At 34.0% G+C, this 17,028-nt stretch overlaps 3 protein-coding genes across 4 annotated transcripts; all 3 read left to right on the top strand.

The window, feature by feature from the left end:
* Nucleotides 1-514: 514 nt before the first annotated feature.
* On the top strand, nucleotides 515-1,999 carry LOC131630150 (uncharacterized). Its single transcript, XM_058900941.1, has 3 exons — nucleotides 515-832; nucleotides 994-1,083; nucleotides 1,754-1,999. Exons 1-3 carry the CDS (start codon nucleotides 515-517, stop codon nucleotides 1,997-1,999), a joined length of 654 nt encoding a protein of 217 aa, XP_058756924.1.
* Nucleotides 2,000-2,338: 339 nt separating this feature from the next.
* On the top strand, nucleotides 2,339-5,844 carry LOC131630133 (fluoride export protein 1-like). 2 transcript variants are annotated; one of them, XM_058900927.1, is made up of 7 exons: nucleotides 2,339-2,807; nucleotides 3,150-3,508; nucleotides 3,611-3,688; nucleotides 3,797-3,895; nucleotides 4,312-4,504; nucleotides 4,610-5,031; nucleotides 5,326-5,844. In XM_058900927.1, the coding sequence occupies exons 2-7, from the start codon at nucleotides 3,233-3,235 to the stop codon at nucleotides 5,551-5,553; spliced, it is 1,296 nt and encodes a 431-aa protein (XP_058756910.1). In that variant the 5' UTR covers nucleotides 2,339-2,807; nucleotides 3,150-3,232; the 3' UTR covers nucleotides 5,554-5,844. The 2 variants fall into 2 exon arrangements, with proteins under 2 accessions (XP_058756910.1, XP_058756911.1); XM_058900928.1 differs by lacking the exon at nucleotides 2,339-2,807 and having other exon boundaries at nucleotides 3,079-3,508.
* A 915-nt stretch (nucleotides 5,845-6,759) lies between these two features.
* LOC131630142 (flavonol synthase/flavanone 3-hydroxylase-like) lies at nucleotides 6,760-8,344 on the top strand. Its single transcript, XM_058900934.1, has 3 exons — nucleotides 6,760-7,505; nucleotides 7,704-8,031; nucleotides 8,112-8,344. Exons 1-3 carry the CDS (start codon nucleotides 7,048-7,050, stop codon nucleotides 8,322-8,324), a joined length of 999 nt encoding a protein of 332 aa, XP_058756917.1. The 5' UTR covers nucleotides 6,760-7,047; the 3' UTR covers nucleotides 8,325-8,344.
* The last annotated feature ends 8,684 nt before the right edge of the window (nucleotides 8,345-17,028 follow it).

The raw sequence follows: 17,028 nt of genomic DNA, 5'->3' as shown, positions 1-17,028 counted from the left end.
CTTTTTTAGTTAGCGCATCAATCCTCCTCTTGTACTCCATAACACCCCTGGGTATGCATGCCTTCCCCTCCGTCTCTTGGCCCGTGGGGACCCAGCAGTGGTAACAATAACTCGCCTCTCACAATTGAACAGAAAATACTCGTATATCCACCACTACACAATAACAAAGACTCAGATAACCAGAAATAATGTCATAAATATAACTAACATACTAAGAAATAATAATTTTCTGAATATATAAGCTACTAGGACCGGTTCTGCAGAAGGCATAACCGGTTACTAGAATCGTGTAACAAGTTACGACAACGAATATTTGAATTCTAAGGTTGCAGGTGGTACGTAACAGTAACTGATTGAAGCTGGAATCAAGGAAAATAGTAGACGTCCAACTAGGCAAATAGGTTTGCCTCAGAGACTCCAAGATGATAGCGATTTCGTTCACTTTACACTTATGGGAGAATCCGAGCCCGTTAACACGAAATAGGCATTAAGCGATCCAAAGTGGGTGTGTGCGATGAAAAAGGAACTGGAATCGATCGAGAAGAACATTACTTCGGAGTTGTTTGATCTACCGGAACAAAAGAAGCCAATCGGTGTGAGATGGATCTATAAAGTGAAGGAAAAACCCAAAGGTGAAATTGTCATGCATAAGGTTCGACTAGTTGCGAAGGAATTTTTGCAAAGAGAAGGTATAGACTTTGATGAGGTGTTTGCACCTGTTGCTAGGCTAGAAACGATATGGCTAGTTGTAGGCTCTGCGAATTGCAATAATTGGTCAATGTATCAAATGGATGTGAAATCCTTGTTTTTAAATGGTCCACTTAAGGAGGAAGTTTTTATAGAACAACCCCTGTTTTTGTTGTGATAAATCAAGAGGGAAGGGTCTACAAATCGAAGAAAATCCTTTATGGTTTTAAATAAGCTCCAAGAGCTTAGAACAAACGCATAGATGATTTCCTAGTCAACAATAACTTCAAGAAATGTGTTTTCAAGCATGGTGTCAATGTGAAGGCGGATGCAAGCAAAGATGTGATTATACTTTGCTTATATGTTGATGATTTGTTGATAACGGGAAGCAATGAGGTGAGTATCTCTAAGTTCAAGAGTGAGCTTATGAAAAAGTTTGGGATGAGTGGCCTTGGAATCATGACTTACTTTCATAGCATAGAGTTCCACAAGTCAAAAATAGGACTGCTCATGCACCAAATGAAGTATGCACTTGAGATATTGAAGAGGTGTGTTATGGAGCATTGTAATGTTGCCAATACACCAGTCGAAGCAAGGTTACAACTGTCCAAAAGTGATGATGAGAAGAATGTGGATCCAACGCAATATGCGTCTAGATTTGGCCTTTAGTGTCAGTATTGCGAGTAGATTCATGGAGAGGCCGAATGTGTCTCACTTGATAACAATTTAGAGGATCCTAAGATACGTCAAAGGAACTCTTGGTTGCGGAATTCTCTTTCCCGCAGCAGATACGGGCATAAAATGCAATATGCTCGGTTATACCAATTTCAATTGGTGCAGAGATAAAATGATCGAAAGTCTACGGCTGGTTATGTCTTTATGTTTGGAGGAGCATCAATCTCTTGGTGTTCTAAAAAGGAACTGGTGGTTGCACTCTCTTCTTGTGAGACCGAGTATATTAATGTGTTGTTATATGCGTGTCAAGCTGTGTGGCTTATGAATATGTTGGAAGAGCTGGACAGCAATGTTAGAGAAGCTGTCACTCTCTTGATTGATAACGTTTCAGCCATTAACCTTTGCTAAGAACCCCATTGCCCATGGGAAGAGTAAGAATATTGACATGAAGTTTCATTACTTGAGGGATCTGGTGTGTGAAGACAAGCTGAAGTTGGGATATTGTCGAAGCGAAGAACAAGTTGCGAATTTTGTTGAGAAATTGGGTCACAAATGTTGTGTTCAAGAAGTTGGTGATGAGCTTGGGCATGAAGAAGTTGGAGCACTTGAATTAAGGCGGTGTATTGGATATACATAATAATTCAAACGCATTGTATAAGCTTCTGGGAGCAATCTGATGTGAGTATTTTAAAAAATAAAGCACTTCTGAAACTGCATGAACTTGTTTTTCAATGGCGTAGCTGGTTACAGTAAATGGCGTAACCGATTACGGAATGTGTTTTTCAATTCTGCATTTCTGATTTGTGTAGGTGTAACTAGTTAGAGTATTTGACATAACCGGTTCCGAGCCGGAGTTTAAGTGTTTTAGCTTATTTTTTAAATTATTTAGTATTTCACTTGTTTTGACTTAGTTTGTATAAGTACTCTCACCTAAGTGTAAGTTTCTTTGTTAATGCCAAATTTACTCTTCATTTCAATTATTCTCTATTATTTTCTCACTTCCTCTTTTCTAATCATCAATTTTCTCCCCAAGATAGTTTGTGTATGATCCAACACTTCCATTCATGAATTGATTTTCGACTTTCACCATCCCAATCTGTCTTACAATAATTTCTCCGCCGTGATTCCCGAAATGGTTTCCAAACCTGTTTCTTATTTTTTTGTTATATTAGATTTTGGGAAATGCTGGTTGGTACTTAGCTGTAATCGTTGACCTTATGGATCTGATTCTCTCTCCCTTTAAATCTCAGCCGTCTGTTCCTCTTAATCAAACCTCGAAAACAAATCACCAAAAACACGTCGTTTTAGCATCTTCTTATTCCTTCCACCAAGAGCAGCCGTGCCGGAATCCTCTCCTGCTCGCCGTCTTCCTCTTCATTCAAAAGGGTGAGCGGTGATGCAAGCATTTCTCCGAACACTGACACAAATTGTCGACCACAATAATAGTAAGCTATTCCAAACTCATGCATTTTTTTTTTCTTCTGAAAACGACATCTTGCGTTTCAGCCTCATTTGTTAGGCACATCAACTTAACGTCATTTTCATTCTTTTTGTACTTTCTTATTAATGCTTTATCATTGATTCTTGTTCACTTGTTTGTAGCTTTCGTTATCTTTTCTTTCTTTTTGTCATTATCCACGTGATTCCATCCATAAGTCAATTTTGATTGCGTACGAGAACTGTTTTATGTATTTTTAAAAGTAGTTATAATATAATGTGTGTTTTTCAATGATAATAAATAAAAAATGGTTAAGTAGTAAATTGTGACTCAAACTTTCAAGTTGCAGGGTGGTTGCAGAGTCAAACTTGTATTAAGTTTGGTGTTGTTCAAGTTCAACACAGTTTTCTAGTTTGATGTGGCTGTGTTAGCATGGTGGAAATGGAGAGAATGAACAGTGACGGGGGTTCTTCGATTCGAAGACGTTCGTTGAGTTTGTCAAGTCATAGAAGCCATCACACAGATAATGATGTTGATTGTGAGAGTGTTTCAGAAGCTGGCGACATAGGCGATCGAGCTCTTCCGAGCAGAAGGTTCAGCGAGAGCAATAGTTTCCACTCAGAAAACGGAAGCACTGTTAGACCTTTGCCACGAGAACTCTCATCCACCCCACCTGATGCAGTGGTTGGTTCTGAAGATTCAAAACTTGTAAGCTCTCTTCAACACTACTTGCTATGTGATTTCGATCTCACGTTTTTAACGTTTGTTAATTAATCATATATGTGGATAGTTGATTTTCTATGCTTTCAGGAACCTCCTAAAGGTTTGCCACCGTTACTAGACTATGTTTCATGTATGGCTCACTTAGCTGTTTTTGGAATTCTTGGGGTAATAATATTATTACCTTTTCACTTACCTTGAATCGTTAGATTAGATATATTGATATTGATGATGGCATTATATGCTAATACAGAAATTGTCATAATAACTATGCAGGTCCTCACAAGATATTTACTGCAAAAGTTATTTGGCCCCCAGGTTGCTAATGTGACAAGCAATCATACTATTCTTTACCTTGACCTTCCTTCTAATATGGTATGTCCTCTTAAAGAATATGGTAATAACATTCTTAAAAGCGCAATATATATTGAATTCACAATATCTATTGCTTTTCTAACAATACAGTTAAAGATTAATGCCTTCGGTTGATGGGTCCAAATTGGAATTTTCTAAATATTGAGGTTGAAGTAGTTAGGTATTCTTTTTCTCATGGGTCAGGACAGAAAAAGATTGGCTGCATTTGCACAACTTAAATCCATGATCTACAGGATAAGCAATAGAAAGGAATTGTTCTGTATCTTGTTTAATATAATCAATTTAGAAGTTTTAAATTGCTGTTAGATGAATGTGAAACTTGTAAGTCTGTTTTGAAGTGCACAAACAAGGAACCTGATTCAGGTAACATGATGCTAATATGTTTTGGTTTTTTTTTTTTTTACATATCATTTCAGATTGGTTCATTTCTTATGGGATGGTTTGGTGTTGAATTCAAAAAAGACATATCTCACGTGTCAGAGCATCTAGTCATAGGAATAACGACTGGTTACTTGGGGAGCCTTACAACCTTCAGTGGTTGGAATCAAAAAATGCTTGAACTCAGTGCTTCCGGCCACTGGGTCATCTCTGCATTGGGCTTTGTAATAGGTTAGTAAGTTCATTTCATGAAGGTGTACAATTATTTTAAGCTTATATCCCTTTCATTCAATTTTTTTTCCTTCAGTTTTGAGTTTTACTATTGGAAATTTTCAGGTTTATCTCTTGTTGCCGTCTCCATCGCATTTGGGGTTGAAACTGCAAAGGGTTTTAGGTGGCTTCTCAACAGGCTGAATATCACAAGTCCAGAAAATGGCATCTCTAAGATCAACTACAAAGTAAACAGCTACCATCGCCAAATGACAGCTATGGTGATATTCTTGGTGATATTGGGTATATTATGGGGTGTGAGTGGTGCATTAGTAAAGGCTAAGTTCAAGCATGGCGGCAGTGCTGCTGAGTTGTGGTTTGCTTGCATGGTTGGACCTATAGGTGTTTGGATTAGATGGTTCTTAGCAAGGCTTAACGGGCGTGGGTTAGGAAAGGAAGGTTTGTTTCAATGGATACCATTTGGAACTCTAATTGCCAATGTATCAGCTGCTTGTGTTATGGCTGCACTTTCTACTATAAAGAATGCAGTAAGTTTCTTTGTCATCATTCATTTTTCTAGTCCTCCATGCTCAATTTTCATTGTCTAATCTTTAAATTGTTAGTCTATTAAACACACTGGACACGACACTAATGCTGACACGCAGACATCAATAATAACGTGGAAATAGAAGTGATTGAAGGTAACCACAAGTGTAGATATGTTGTCGGTTGCCAATGTATCATTTATGAACCATGTATTATATGCCATTACAAAATAAAGAAAATCTTCAACACAATTTTGAAGGTTACACTCACAACTAGTGTTTAATTGTTGGATGCAGGTGAACACAAGGGATTGTGATACTGTTGTAGCAGGAATACAATTTGGTGTGATGGGGTGTCTGAGTACTGTTTCTACATTCGCTGCCGAGTTTAATGCAATGCGAAAAACCAATGACCCTTGGAGAGCATATGCCTATGCTGCTATCACAATATGCGTGTCCTTCTCTTTGGGAATCTTAATTTATTGCATCCCGTATTGGACAAAGGGATTTGACATTGACACGTAACAATCCGCAATGCAGCATTGTTTTTATCACTTGATATGGTATGGCCGAACCATCAGTTTTGTTGCAATCTATCTCCTAATTCCAAAGATACCCATCTTTTTACATAGGAATTGAGAATTCAAAAAAACAGCGATGTATGTAGTTACTGCCTTTGATAAGAAGGTGGTGGTTGAGTTTGGATCCTCTACCGTCTGCAGAATTGTGTAGCAGCTGTACTGCACGATACTGCAGGGGCTCCAAATCCAGTGGTTTTGGTTATGTATTTACATTGTATTGTAACAGTTGATCCCATATTCACGGTTTCCACAAAGTTCAACCTTAAGCTAAGCCTCGTCACATATGAAGTTAGAAACTGAGCCTTCTGTTATTATGTTGAGTGGTCTTTTGCCGTCGGCATTTAGCATTACTTCTCATCTATAACTATTAGGTGAATCAACTAAGATCGGTTCGAGTTGTAAGAGATGAAGCCTCTTAAGCAAGTTATGACATGTTTAAACACATCAGTAAATGAAAAAAAAAAATCGAGTTGCAATGAGGAAAACTTCCATCTATCTCATAGGTGCTAAACAATTCTCTTAAGGCATTTTTTTGTCTCACATCTGTCATCTTTATTTACTTTGAAAACATTTATATATACACAGAAAATCTGATAATAGCTCTAGACATTGTTAAGAAAAAACTCTAGATGTTGTTTTCCTTTTCATTAGAAAATCAACATCCACTAGAAAACTAAATCTATGAGCAATGTGGCATCTGAAGTGCTTACAGCTTTACTTTCAAGTAGTTTTTGTTGGGATATAGTAGTATATAATAAGATATATTTTTAAAAAAAATTATAATGTTTTTTCAAAAAACTATAAAATTTTCTATGTCCTTTATAATAGCACTTTTTGCATGAAAACGCTATTGAATGATTGTTGTTGTAACTTAAATATAAGTTTCATGTTCTTCTTAAAAGATTATTTTTTTAAAATAAAATAAAAACGGTAATTTCAATTAATTTAACTGTTCTTTAAAATCAGTATTATTTAATATTTGATTATTGTTTTATTTTTTATAAACAGTTTAATATTTATAATCAATAGATTTAATATTTTGTAACATTAACTTATTGTATATATTATAACTTAAACTCAACTTTTAATAAGACATAGCGTTTCAATTGAGATGTCTATTTTCTTTTTTTAAATGGCATATATGAGTTTCAATTGTTATATACTTTGGTTGCTAAAATAATAACAAGGCGTGGCTAAATTGAAGAAATAGGTTGAAAGCATTTATAGTGTAAAGCTGTTGATAGATATTAAATGTATATAATACTTTCTTGATTTTTATTTTTTTTTAATTGTGGATCACTAGATTGTATACAACTTTGAAACAAAGTCGAATGATTATGATTCCTTATATATTGTGATGCTAGATTGATCATTTGTGTAGATTTTCTCATATTCTAAGACTTAAGGTAAAAGTTAATCACTAATTCAATCACTAAAGATGATGGAAGTTAAGAGAGTACAAACCTTGGCTTTTAACCAGCTAAAAGAGCTTCCACCACAATTCATTCGTCCAGATAATGAAAGACCAGAGAACACCAAGGCATTGGAGGGTGTTGATGTGCCTATCATTTCATTGTCTCAACAACTTGACGTTTTAGTGACAAAAATAACCGAAGCGGCTTCTGAATGGGGTTTCTTTGTCATCACCGATCATGGTATATCGTCAAAACTCATCGAAAATTTGCAAGATGTAGGGCAAGAGTTCTTTTCTCTACCTCAAAAGGAGAAAGAGGTGTATGCAAATGATCCATCTAGTGGTAAGTTTGAGGGGTATGGAACTAAGATGACCAAGAACCTAGAAGAAAAGGTTGAATGGTTGGATTATTATTTTCACCTCATGTCCCCTCCTTCTCGGGTCAATTATGAAATGTGGCCCAAAAATCCTCCTTCCTACAGGTTAGTTCTTACATTATCTACGACTTGCATCTACACGGTTGTGCAGTTATTGCAAATATTATTTTAAATTGTAGTTGTGGTTGTGATTGTCGTGACTTCAATTATATTTTTGTGACGTGCATTGCAGATGTTGCGGCTTAAAATAAAATAAATAGTTTAAACTAAGAACTTATAGTTGTATTATTTTTTGTGTGATAGGGAAGTGACCGAAGAATACAATAAAGAGATTTTAAGGGTGACAAACAATATCTTGGAGCTTTTGTCTCAAGGGCTAGCATTGGAGAGTAATGTTTTGAAGTCTTGTTTGGGAGGTGATGAAGTAGAATTAGAAATGAAGATAAATATGTATCCACCTTGTCCACAACCTGAATTGGCATTAGGAGTTGAACCTCACACTGATATGTCTGCTCTTACTCTACTTGTCTCCAATGATGTTCCAGGCCTTCAACTTTGGAAGGACAATAGTTGGGTGTCAGTAAATTATTTGCAAGATGCAATCTTTGTGCACATTGGTGACCAACTTGAGGTAATAAAATGTCACATTTTATTGAGCTATATCATATTATTCAATGTTAACTATAATAAATACTCTCTTTGACATGGTAGGTGTTGAGCAATGGAAAGTACAAAAGTGTATTGCATAGAAGCTTGGTGAACAAGGAACTCAAGCGCATGTCCTGGGCCGCATTTGTTGTTCCTCCACACGAAATTATGGTTGGCCCTCTTTCTCAACTTGTCAATGATCAAAATCCGCCCAAATATTCAACAAAAACCTATGGCGAGTACCGCTATCGCAAATTCAACAAAATTCCACAATAGAGAAAAGAAAATAATAGAATTTGATGGTTAAGTACACAGTTATGTCGTGTAATAAAAATATCATTCTAACGTAAATTTTGTATTGAATATCAACTTCTTCTCACTCTATTAATTAGCTAAAATAATTGTAACATAATTGAATGATTGTAACGAGGCTAGGATAGTTCACAACAACATCAATTTTTTAAAGCTACCAGTATTAAACTTTTCAAAATCACATAAGCTAATGCAACCCCTTCCTTCTTGTAAAGAATGATAATGTACTTTAAAAATGGTAATGTTGTCGCGACTGAACTTGTTATAATGGCTACTCTTGCACATGAAGAACATAGTAAAAATTAAAAAAAGCACCTGATGTGCTCATAACTAACTTAGAAAAATCACTAAAAAATATAATAAAATAACTCTAATATGGTAAAATTGAAATGAATAATCCAACTATTAAAAGTTTAAATATCTTACAATAAATGAGTTATCAAATTTTCAAACTTAAATCATTGCTTATCCTCAGGTGATATGGCAAGATAAATAAAATAAACAGCCAAATATCATCAACAATATATTTCATAAAAATCAATTTATTTTCTATGGACTGTATTAAAACATTGACACAGTACAACCTTTCATAGCATTTTCTTACTCAGTGTGTGTGACTGTAACACATGATGCCTATATTGTCATGGCAAAAGACAGATAAATAACATAATTCCTAGTTTATTTGCATTGTCATATGATTCAAGACTCAACTCTAACTATTTTCTTATTTTGCAAGTTTTTTTTTTTGTCTTTTTGAACATGAAAATTCTACTTGCACTACTTTATTTTCTTTTTATTAGGTATTTCACCTTTTCACCTGACGTGATCTCACTTGTAATGAGTTCAACTTATTCTTAAATTAAAATAGCCATTGTTTCTTGATAAGTGGGAAAAATACGTAAAATACATAAGCACTTATTAACTTAATTCGCAAGTAATCAATGGAACCCCCCAATTATCTCTAAAACGAGAATAAATACTTGTATGAATTTGTACCGAGTATTCACTAAGTAAAAGTAAACAAGAACCAAGAAAATACACAAACAACACTATAAGACTTCACTAAGCAAAGAATAAACACCTTCCAAGAAGACATGTTCACTAAGTGAAGATCAAGGTCGCGCTAAGCAAGCAATGGCGACACAAGATAACTTCAAAGCCAAGCAATTTCAAGGTTAAGCAACACAACTTGCAAAACGGTGTGGTAACTTCGCTGAGCGAGTAATGGGAATTCATTGCTTCTTGGCTATGTTACTTCAAAGGAAAATGAAGGGTTTTCTTGCTAAGTAAGCATGGTGGTGCGCTAAGCAAGGTATCATGACAAAGCCCACTTAATAATGAGCTGACATAACTTAAGGGAGAATAAATGTAGGTGCGCTAAGCGAGCTACCAGCCTTACTTAACAAGAAGGCAATATTAGAACTCTATGAATAGGTGTTCAAGTCAGCTTAGCTAGAGAACTTTCAGTGGATTCTTTGTGGTTTTGAGAAAAAACACACTTGATACCAAATCACACTAGGAGAGGAAAGGAGAGGAAGATTGAAGGCGGAAGCACTGTTCGAGGAATCATCACAAATGTTATTCAACTTCTTTCTTCTATATCTTAATTGTAACTATGATGAGTAAGGGTGACTAATTTTTCTTTGGTTAGGGTTAGATGTAGTCGTCCATATACTCATGTATTGTTTACGATCATGACGTTCTATATAATTATTCTTATGCTTTAATATTGGTGAATTCTTTGCACTTAATACTTGTTTGGGATTAGCTACCTAAAACATATTTTTATGATTTTGGTTTGATATTCGAAAGGTGTTAGATCCAAGTTTTTCATTTACTAGATGCTAAAATGTAAAGATAGATTTGGTTTATCATGTGCATTAAATATCGAAGCTTAATGTTATGTATTGGTTAACATGCTGATAAATTGTCGATTAGGTAATATAACTGATCTCATATTGTTGACTCAGACATGAGCTATGTCGAAGAGCGATGGGTGACAATATTAATAGCTTATTAGAATAACATATTACTAATAAATGATCATACATGAGGATACATCACCAAAAAGGTATAAACTTCTCTGAAACCTTTGCACTTGTTGCATGCTTAGAGGCAATCATACTAATCATTTCCTATGTTATTAATCATAATATTATTTTATATAAAATGGATGTCAAGAGTGCTTTCTTGAATGGTGTGATTTTTGAAGAAGTGTATGTCAAGCATCCTTTTGGGTTTGAGGATTCCATGCATCTAGATTATGTTTTCAAGCTTAAGAAATCTCTCTAAGGACACAAACAAGCTCCCAGAACTTGGTATGAGAGATTGGGTAATTTTGTGATAGAAAATAATTTTAAAAAGGGTCAAGTTGACACTACACTCTTCAAGAAGACACTAAAGAATGAAATCTAGATTGCTCAGGTGTATGTAGATGATATTGTCTGTGGTTCTACTAATGCTACTCTTTACAAAAAATAATTCTAAGACTATAGAGACTGAATTTAAAATGAGCATGGTAAAAGACAAGCAACTATTGCTTTATCCACAACAGAACCTGAATACATCTCAGCTGCTAGTTGTTCCACCAACTACTCTGGATGAAGTATCAACTAGAGGATTAGCCGATTTGCGGGAGTAGTATACCTATCTTCTATGATAATACTGTTGTTACCTGTTTGAAAAAGAATCCAGTTTAACATTCCAGAACCAAACACATTAAAATCAAACATCATTTTATTAGAGGTTATGTTCAAAATGGTGTAATAGATATACAATTCATTGATACAAATCATCAATGGGATGATATATTTACTAAACCCCTTACTAGGGTTTTAAAAACCAAACCGGTCCAATACAAAACCGCAAAACTGAACTGAACCAAACTGAAACCGCAAAAAACTGTATTTGATTTTGATGTGTTTGGGCATTTTTTAACAAAACTGTGCGGTTTTGTTCGGTTTGCATTTTGTAATTTACAAACCGAACTAAACCGGACCAAACCGCATTACGTTACAACCAACATTCAATTAACCCACATCCAACCCAAACTCAAACCTATTATGCCTTTGTCTTACGATTACGAATAATTTTCCCTTCCTCACACTTAAGGTTTTAATTTAAGTCTTCTCAAATCTCGCCTAGCAGTATTGCGATTTTTCTCATCTTCTTTTCCAAGTACATATCACCTCTTCTTCTCTAGTCTCTCATCTCTTAAGTTATTTATTTTTCATCTTATTATTTCTGTTCTACTATTATCTCTTCCAATTACGTTTTTAATACTCCTCTTATTCTCTAATCTCTCATCTCTTTTGCTCTTTCTTTTCCATCTTCTCTAATCTTTCACTCCTTTTTTTTCTAATTTATTATAATATTTTTGACATTGTTTTATGCTACTATTTTATGTTTTTTATTCCACTTTTATCTAATTTTATTTATGTATATTAAATGAAAATTTGTTCTCCAAATATGATGGGTTTTGTTGTTATTTGATAACGCATAAATAACTAAATACAAAGTTATGTTGTCATCTATATGTGTATGTATGGTTCAATAATTTTTTTAAAAAAAAAATCAAACCAACCGAACCAATCCCAACCACATTGGTTTGGTTTGATTTTATTTCTAAAAGCCAACCGAATCAAACCGAACCACACATTTTTTTCTTTGGTGGTTCGAATGATTTCTTACGTCAAAACTGTCAAAACCGCACCACGAACACCCATACCCCTTACTATTGAAAGATTTGATTTCATTAAAAAGAATATGAACATTCATGAAATTTTGGCACTTGCAACACATATGTCAAGACAGATGTCTCAACACACTCAATTTTAGAACATATGTTATCCCAGAAAACCATGGATCTAACAATGCGTTTTGTTGAAGATTAGTGTTAGTTTCTGAATGAAGGATCAAAGCCTGATGACGATAAAAAGATAATGTGATCAGAAGGTTTAAAACAGGTTCTGATGAACATTAGACTCTAAAGCATCTCATCCTCTAAAACTTGGAACTTGATTAATTGGTTTTGATAGCATGTAAGTGGAATATTTTTAGTTGAAAATTTTCTAATCACTTATGCGTCACTCGTCTGAATGATCCTTTGAACTGTTTTGGTGGGCTATTTGTTGGATCCTCAATATCCTCCAAATTCTATTGTATTTGCTCACATTATGAGCGATCTTAATTGGGATTTATTTTTGTTTTTTGATAAAATAAAATATGTCTTAAGTATCCCTAGTCTTGAGTTAGTTCTCAAATTTTTGGCTAAAATTATATTAAAATGCTCTAAAAACTCAAAGATGAGTGGTCAAACCACAGGTATTTAAAGTTAGGAGGATTACATGCATATAAAAGAGAAAGATCTCATTTTCATTCATTACGAAAATGATTACATAAATTTCAGATGACATCAGTAGACCCTAAATCAACAATGAAATAAACACTACCTTCATCTGCATCTGAATCTCTTGCAAAATCCTTTATAGAACTCTTTTTATCCCTGAGATTCTTCTTTGATGTCTCTAAAGATCTTTATATCTTGGAAGCTGTTATTGACATGCTTGAACCTTTACATTTTATAACAGTCTGAGCTTTTGCAGCTTCAGCAAATCATATCTTATCTTCCCTCTCCTGCTTCTTCATGATTTTTCTAACTTCCTTAGATAAAACTCTTCTCAAGTTATTATCTTGCTTTGGCTTGCCCATTACGCTTGGCAAATAGAATTATGGTAGAATGAAGATGTGATCTTATTGTTAATGCAAAGTTATGCTTTATAGAAAGAAAAGGATAACGCTTGATCAAGTTTCGATCCTTGTGTACCAATGGTTGCAGAAGAGAGAAGTAGGTATTGGTCTTCATGCGCAAATTTTAAGATCTCATCCTGTGCTCAGTAGTCAAAATCACAGTTTGACCACCTTGAAACTTGATAGATGCTTTTATCAATCTTACTAGCCAAATCTTTCAGAATTGTATTGAACTAAGGGAGAGCAAGATTGTTTTTAGCTTATTTTTATTCAAAATTACTTAAATCCCATACATAGTTTTACTCTTCAGTCTCTTTTATGTTCTTTTTTATCTTTTTGTTGATGACAAATGGGGGAGAAGAAAGATAGGTATTTATGCATCTGAACTTGGTGAGTTTAAATATGTTAATTTTGAAGAATTGTTTTATTGTCCTTCAATGAAAAATTTATTTAACATGACTAAGACTTAAGGGGAGTTTTCAAACCTCACCCGTAGGACTTTCTAACTTAGGGGAAGCTTATAAACCTCACCCATAAGACTATCAAACTCAGGGGGAGCACATAAGCCTCAGACCTTAAAGTCATAATGTTAATTAAATTAATATCCATTGTCCTTAAATACTTGTGTTTGTCATCATAAAAAACAGGGAGATTGTTGGGACAAAATTGGTTTATACCATATCCCTTGGGTTTTGATGATAACAAAGTATTTGAAGAACAATTGGGTATACTATTGTGTGTTCAAGTGTGCGGATACAGAGATGAATATGCTGATTGAAATCCAATTCTGAAACTGCACAAAACATTGAAAGAGAAGTTTTTAAGAGGCAAATTCTCAACTTCTGATCAAGATGATCAAAATCTGATGTCTCCAAACTCTGAACAAGCCAACCTGAATAGTCAAAGTCTGAATGATCAGAAGTAGGGATGTAAATGGATATCCATGGGGACATATAGTAAGATATATGTGCCCATACCCTAGGATAAATATGATATCCATATCCATCCCATCTTCATGCAGATATCCATTAAGCGGGTAATTTGCGGGTTTCAAAGTATTTGTGGATATTTATAGATATCCATGGATAACACTATTTTTCTAAAATTAAGTTTTGAAAATAATATTTTCAACTTCTTTTAAAGACACAAAATGTTATGATAACATAACATTCATACAAATCTCTTTTATTTTAATAAAAAAAATTTATCACATTAATTTTCTTCATTTTCACCAAAGCATAATATCCATACATTTCATTTTTAACAAAAAAAGAAAGAATGGTATTATGATTGCGAGTTAAGGGGAAAGAGCTGACGACGAAGGAGTAGAAAACATGACAGTGGTTGGACGGAGAAAAAGCGATACAAGTTGGTTTGATGCTATAATTGTTGAAGTAAGGTATGAAGTATAGAAGAAGCTTAAATATGAAATGGCCAATAAGACTTGTATGGGATATAAAGGTTTTCTTCAAAGAAAACTTCAAAAAAAAAATACGAGAACACTAATTTTTTAGTTTTTAGAAGATGAAAAGATAGAGTATAATAAATTAATAATATTTAAGTAATATTTATAATTTATTATCGGATACAGATGTCCTTGGGTACAAGTAACATTAAACTCATATCCATATCCATTAATAAACATGTATTTAAATATCCATTTATCTTATCCGCAAATATTTATTAAACTACCCGTCCCATACCCGTGATAGATTTTTATCGCGGATATCCATGGGTATGGAGACTTTTTCCATCATTAATCAGAAGTCAAGAATCATACTCTGAATGACCAGAACCTGAACCCAGTCAAAGCTCAAGAACCGAGGAGGTCCTGACACATCGCTATCAGACTCAGAGGTCAATTTGTCTTGTTCTGGTAACGTGATAACTCGACAGAAAGTTGCAGAAGCTTGAACGTTTGCAACTCATAATTCCTTCTGTAGAAAATGAAGTTCAAATGAGCTTGCAACGATATTATCCATTTGAGAAAGCTTTGCAACTAATTTTTTGGTGCCTCTTTACAACGTCTATCTTGTGATTGAAGATATCTCCAACGATTCTTTCATGGAACTCTATAAAAAGAGCTGAAAGTTTGGAGAAATACACAACACTGCGTCTTGACAAGAAAAAGAGAAGTTACTCTGTCAAAATAGAGAGCACAAGCTAACTTAGAACTTCTTACCGTTGTACATTCTTATAAGTTCTTAAGTCTTAGAGTTTTGATGTGTTGTAATATGTTTATATCTCTGACTGTATATCAAGTGTAACTATCACTCTATCGCTATCATTTATCTGTTGGATAGATTATTACAGTCTCTTGCTTGCGTGTTTGAGCAGTGAAGTCTCTTGCTTATGTGCTTAAGCATTTGTGAAATCTCATGCTTGTGTGCTTGAGCATTTGTGAAGTTTCTTGCTTATGTGCTTCAAAATTTGTAAAGTCTCTTGCTTGTGTGCTTGAGCAATCAAAAGTCTCTTGCTTGTGTGTTTGAGCATTGAAGTCCCTTACTTGTGTGTTTGGGCATTGAAAGTCTCTTGCTTGTGTGTTTGAGCATTGAAGTCCCTTACTTGTGTGTTTGGGCATTGAAAGTCTCTTGCCTGTGTGCTTGAACAACTTTTAATCAGATTCGATTATAGTGAAAATCTCTTGGAAGTGTAAGGGATCTGGACTACTTCTGATTTGTAGGAGGAACCATGATAAATTACTTGTGTGTTGTCTTGCTCTATTCTTTACTTTTGTTCAATATTATTCCACTACTATCAATCAGACTCTGAATCAGATTCTGAACCTTACAATCAAAATATGATAACACATCTTAAAGAAGAAAAAGTCAACACAATTCAAATCCTTCTTGTGACTTTCTCATCTTCAGAGGAGTCATTCCCTATAAAGTTAAGGGGACAAGGATGACTTGCTTAACATGTCATTGACCTCATCCACCTTTTTTTAGCATTCTAAGTCCACTTATGAGATGTTTGATTAACAGGCTGAATCCGTTGACACTTATCGATTATGATTTATGGCACAATGGTTAATAATTCTTCAAGTACGAGACGTGAAGTAATTAAGTAAACATATAACAACCCATTAATAAAAAGAAAAAATAACAAAAGAAATGAAAAAAAAAGATGAACTATCCTTCTGCTGGTGTGGCCATGAAACTCCACCGCCATAGCTAATCAATCTCATTCGCAATTTTTTATTGTATTTTTGATTTCTTTCTCGATCATGTTTTGCAGTTCTTCTGGTGCACACCACACATAATTTTGCCGCTGCTACTAGCATGACAGTTACCCGTTAATCTTGCTTAGACATCACAAATAGTTAAAGTTGGCGGTTACATTCTCTATTAAATCTTCCAGTTTAAAAAATAAAAGTCCATGCGGCTAATTTTTTAGCACAAGATTAATCAAATGGACCAAAATACTCTAAGGGTGTGATTGGTTGTGGAGGAAAAATGAGAAGAGAGAAGAAATATATAAGAGAAAGTATGAAAAGAGAGAATAATATGAGAAATAAAGAAATATTGGTTGATATAAAAGAAAGAGACGAAAAATAAAAGTGAAAGAAGAGTGTTCTCACACATTTCTTTTGTTCGGTTTAATAGAAAGTAAAAAGAGAAAAATGTAAACTTTTTTAAATTAAAAAAAAAAGTCTTTGGATTAAAATTAATGTATGATTTAATGTTAACTTGATTACTTATTTTGAGTAATTATTTGATACTTTAATTTATTTAATAATTAATATATTGCAATCCAATTAATTTAATATTTATTTTAAATTTATTAATTAATAAGTGAGATTAAAAATAGTATTTTTGTCATTCAATAAAGATTCATTCATTCAGTCATATTACACAAATAATTTAAAAATAAAATATTAGTATAATTTGATAAAATACATAGTGGTGATTGATAAATA

This window comes from Vicia villosa, unplaced genomic scaffold (assembly GCF_029867415.1).
Source record: "Vicia villosa cultivar HV-30 ecotype Madison, WI unplaced genomic scaffold, Vvil1.0 ctg.000650F_1_1_1, whole genome shotgun sequence".
In the NCBI taxonomy this organism is placed as follows: domain Eukaryota; kingdom Viridiplantae; phylum Streptophyta; class Magnoliopsida; order Fabales; family Fabaceae; genus Vicia; species Vicia villosa.
The sequence above is the reverse complement of the archived record's forward strand: the minus strand, read 5'-3'. Positions and strand labels throughout refer to the sequence as shown.

Coding starts and splice junctions, on each gene's coding strand:
- LOC131630150 (XM_058900941.1), top strand. CDS start 515: ATGAAAAAGGAACTGGAATCGATCGAGAAGAACATTACTTCGGAGTTG. Junction 833..993: donor ATGGTCCACTTAAGGAGGAA/GTTTTTATAGAA, acceptor TGTGTTTTCAAG/CATGGTGTCAATGTGAAGGC. Junction 1,084..1,753: donor TGATAACGGGAAGCAATGAG/GTGAGTATCTCT, acceptor ATAACGTTTCAG/CCATTAACCTTTGCTAAGAA.
- LOC131630133 (XM_058900927.1), top strand. CDS start 3,233: ATGGTGGAAATGGAGAGAATGAACAGTGACGGGGGTTCTTCGATTCGA. Junction 4,505..4,609: donor TGCATTGGGCTTTGTAATAG/GTTAGTAAGTTC, acceptor GGAAATTTTCAG/GTTTATCTCTTGTTGCCGTC. Junction 5,032..5,325: donor TTTCTACTATAAAGAATGCA/GTAAGTTTCTTT, acceptor TGTTGGATGCAG/GTGAACACAAGGGATTGTGA.
- LOC131630142 (XM_058900934.1), top strand. CDS start 7,048: ATGATGGAAGTTAAGAGAGTACAAACCTTGGCTTTTAACCAGCTAAAA. Junction 7,506..7,703: donor AAAAATCCTCCTTCCTACAG/GTTAGTTCTTAC, acceptor TTTGTGTGATAG/GGAAGTGACCGAAGAATACA. Junction 8,032..8,111: donor ACATTGGTGACCAACTTGAG/GTAATAAAATGT, acceptor TTGACATGGTAG/GTGTTGAGCAATGGAAAGTA.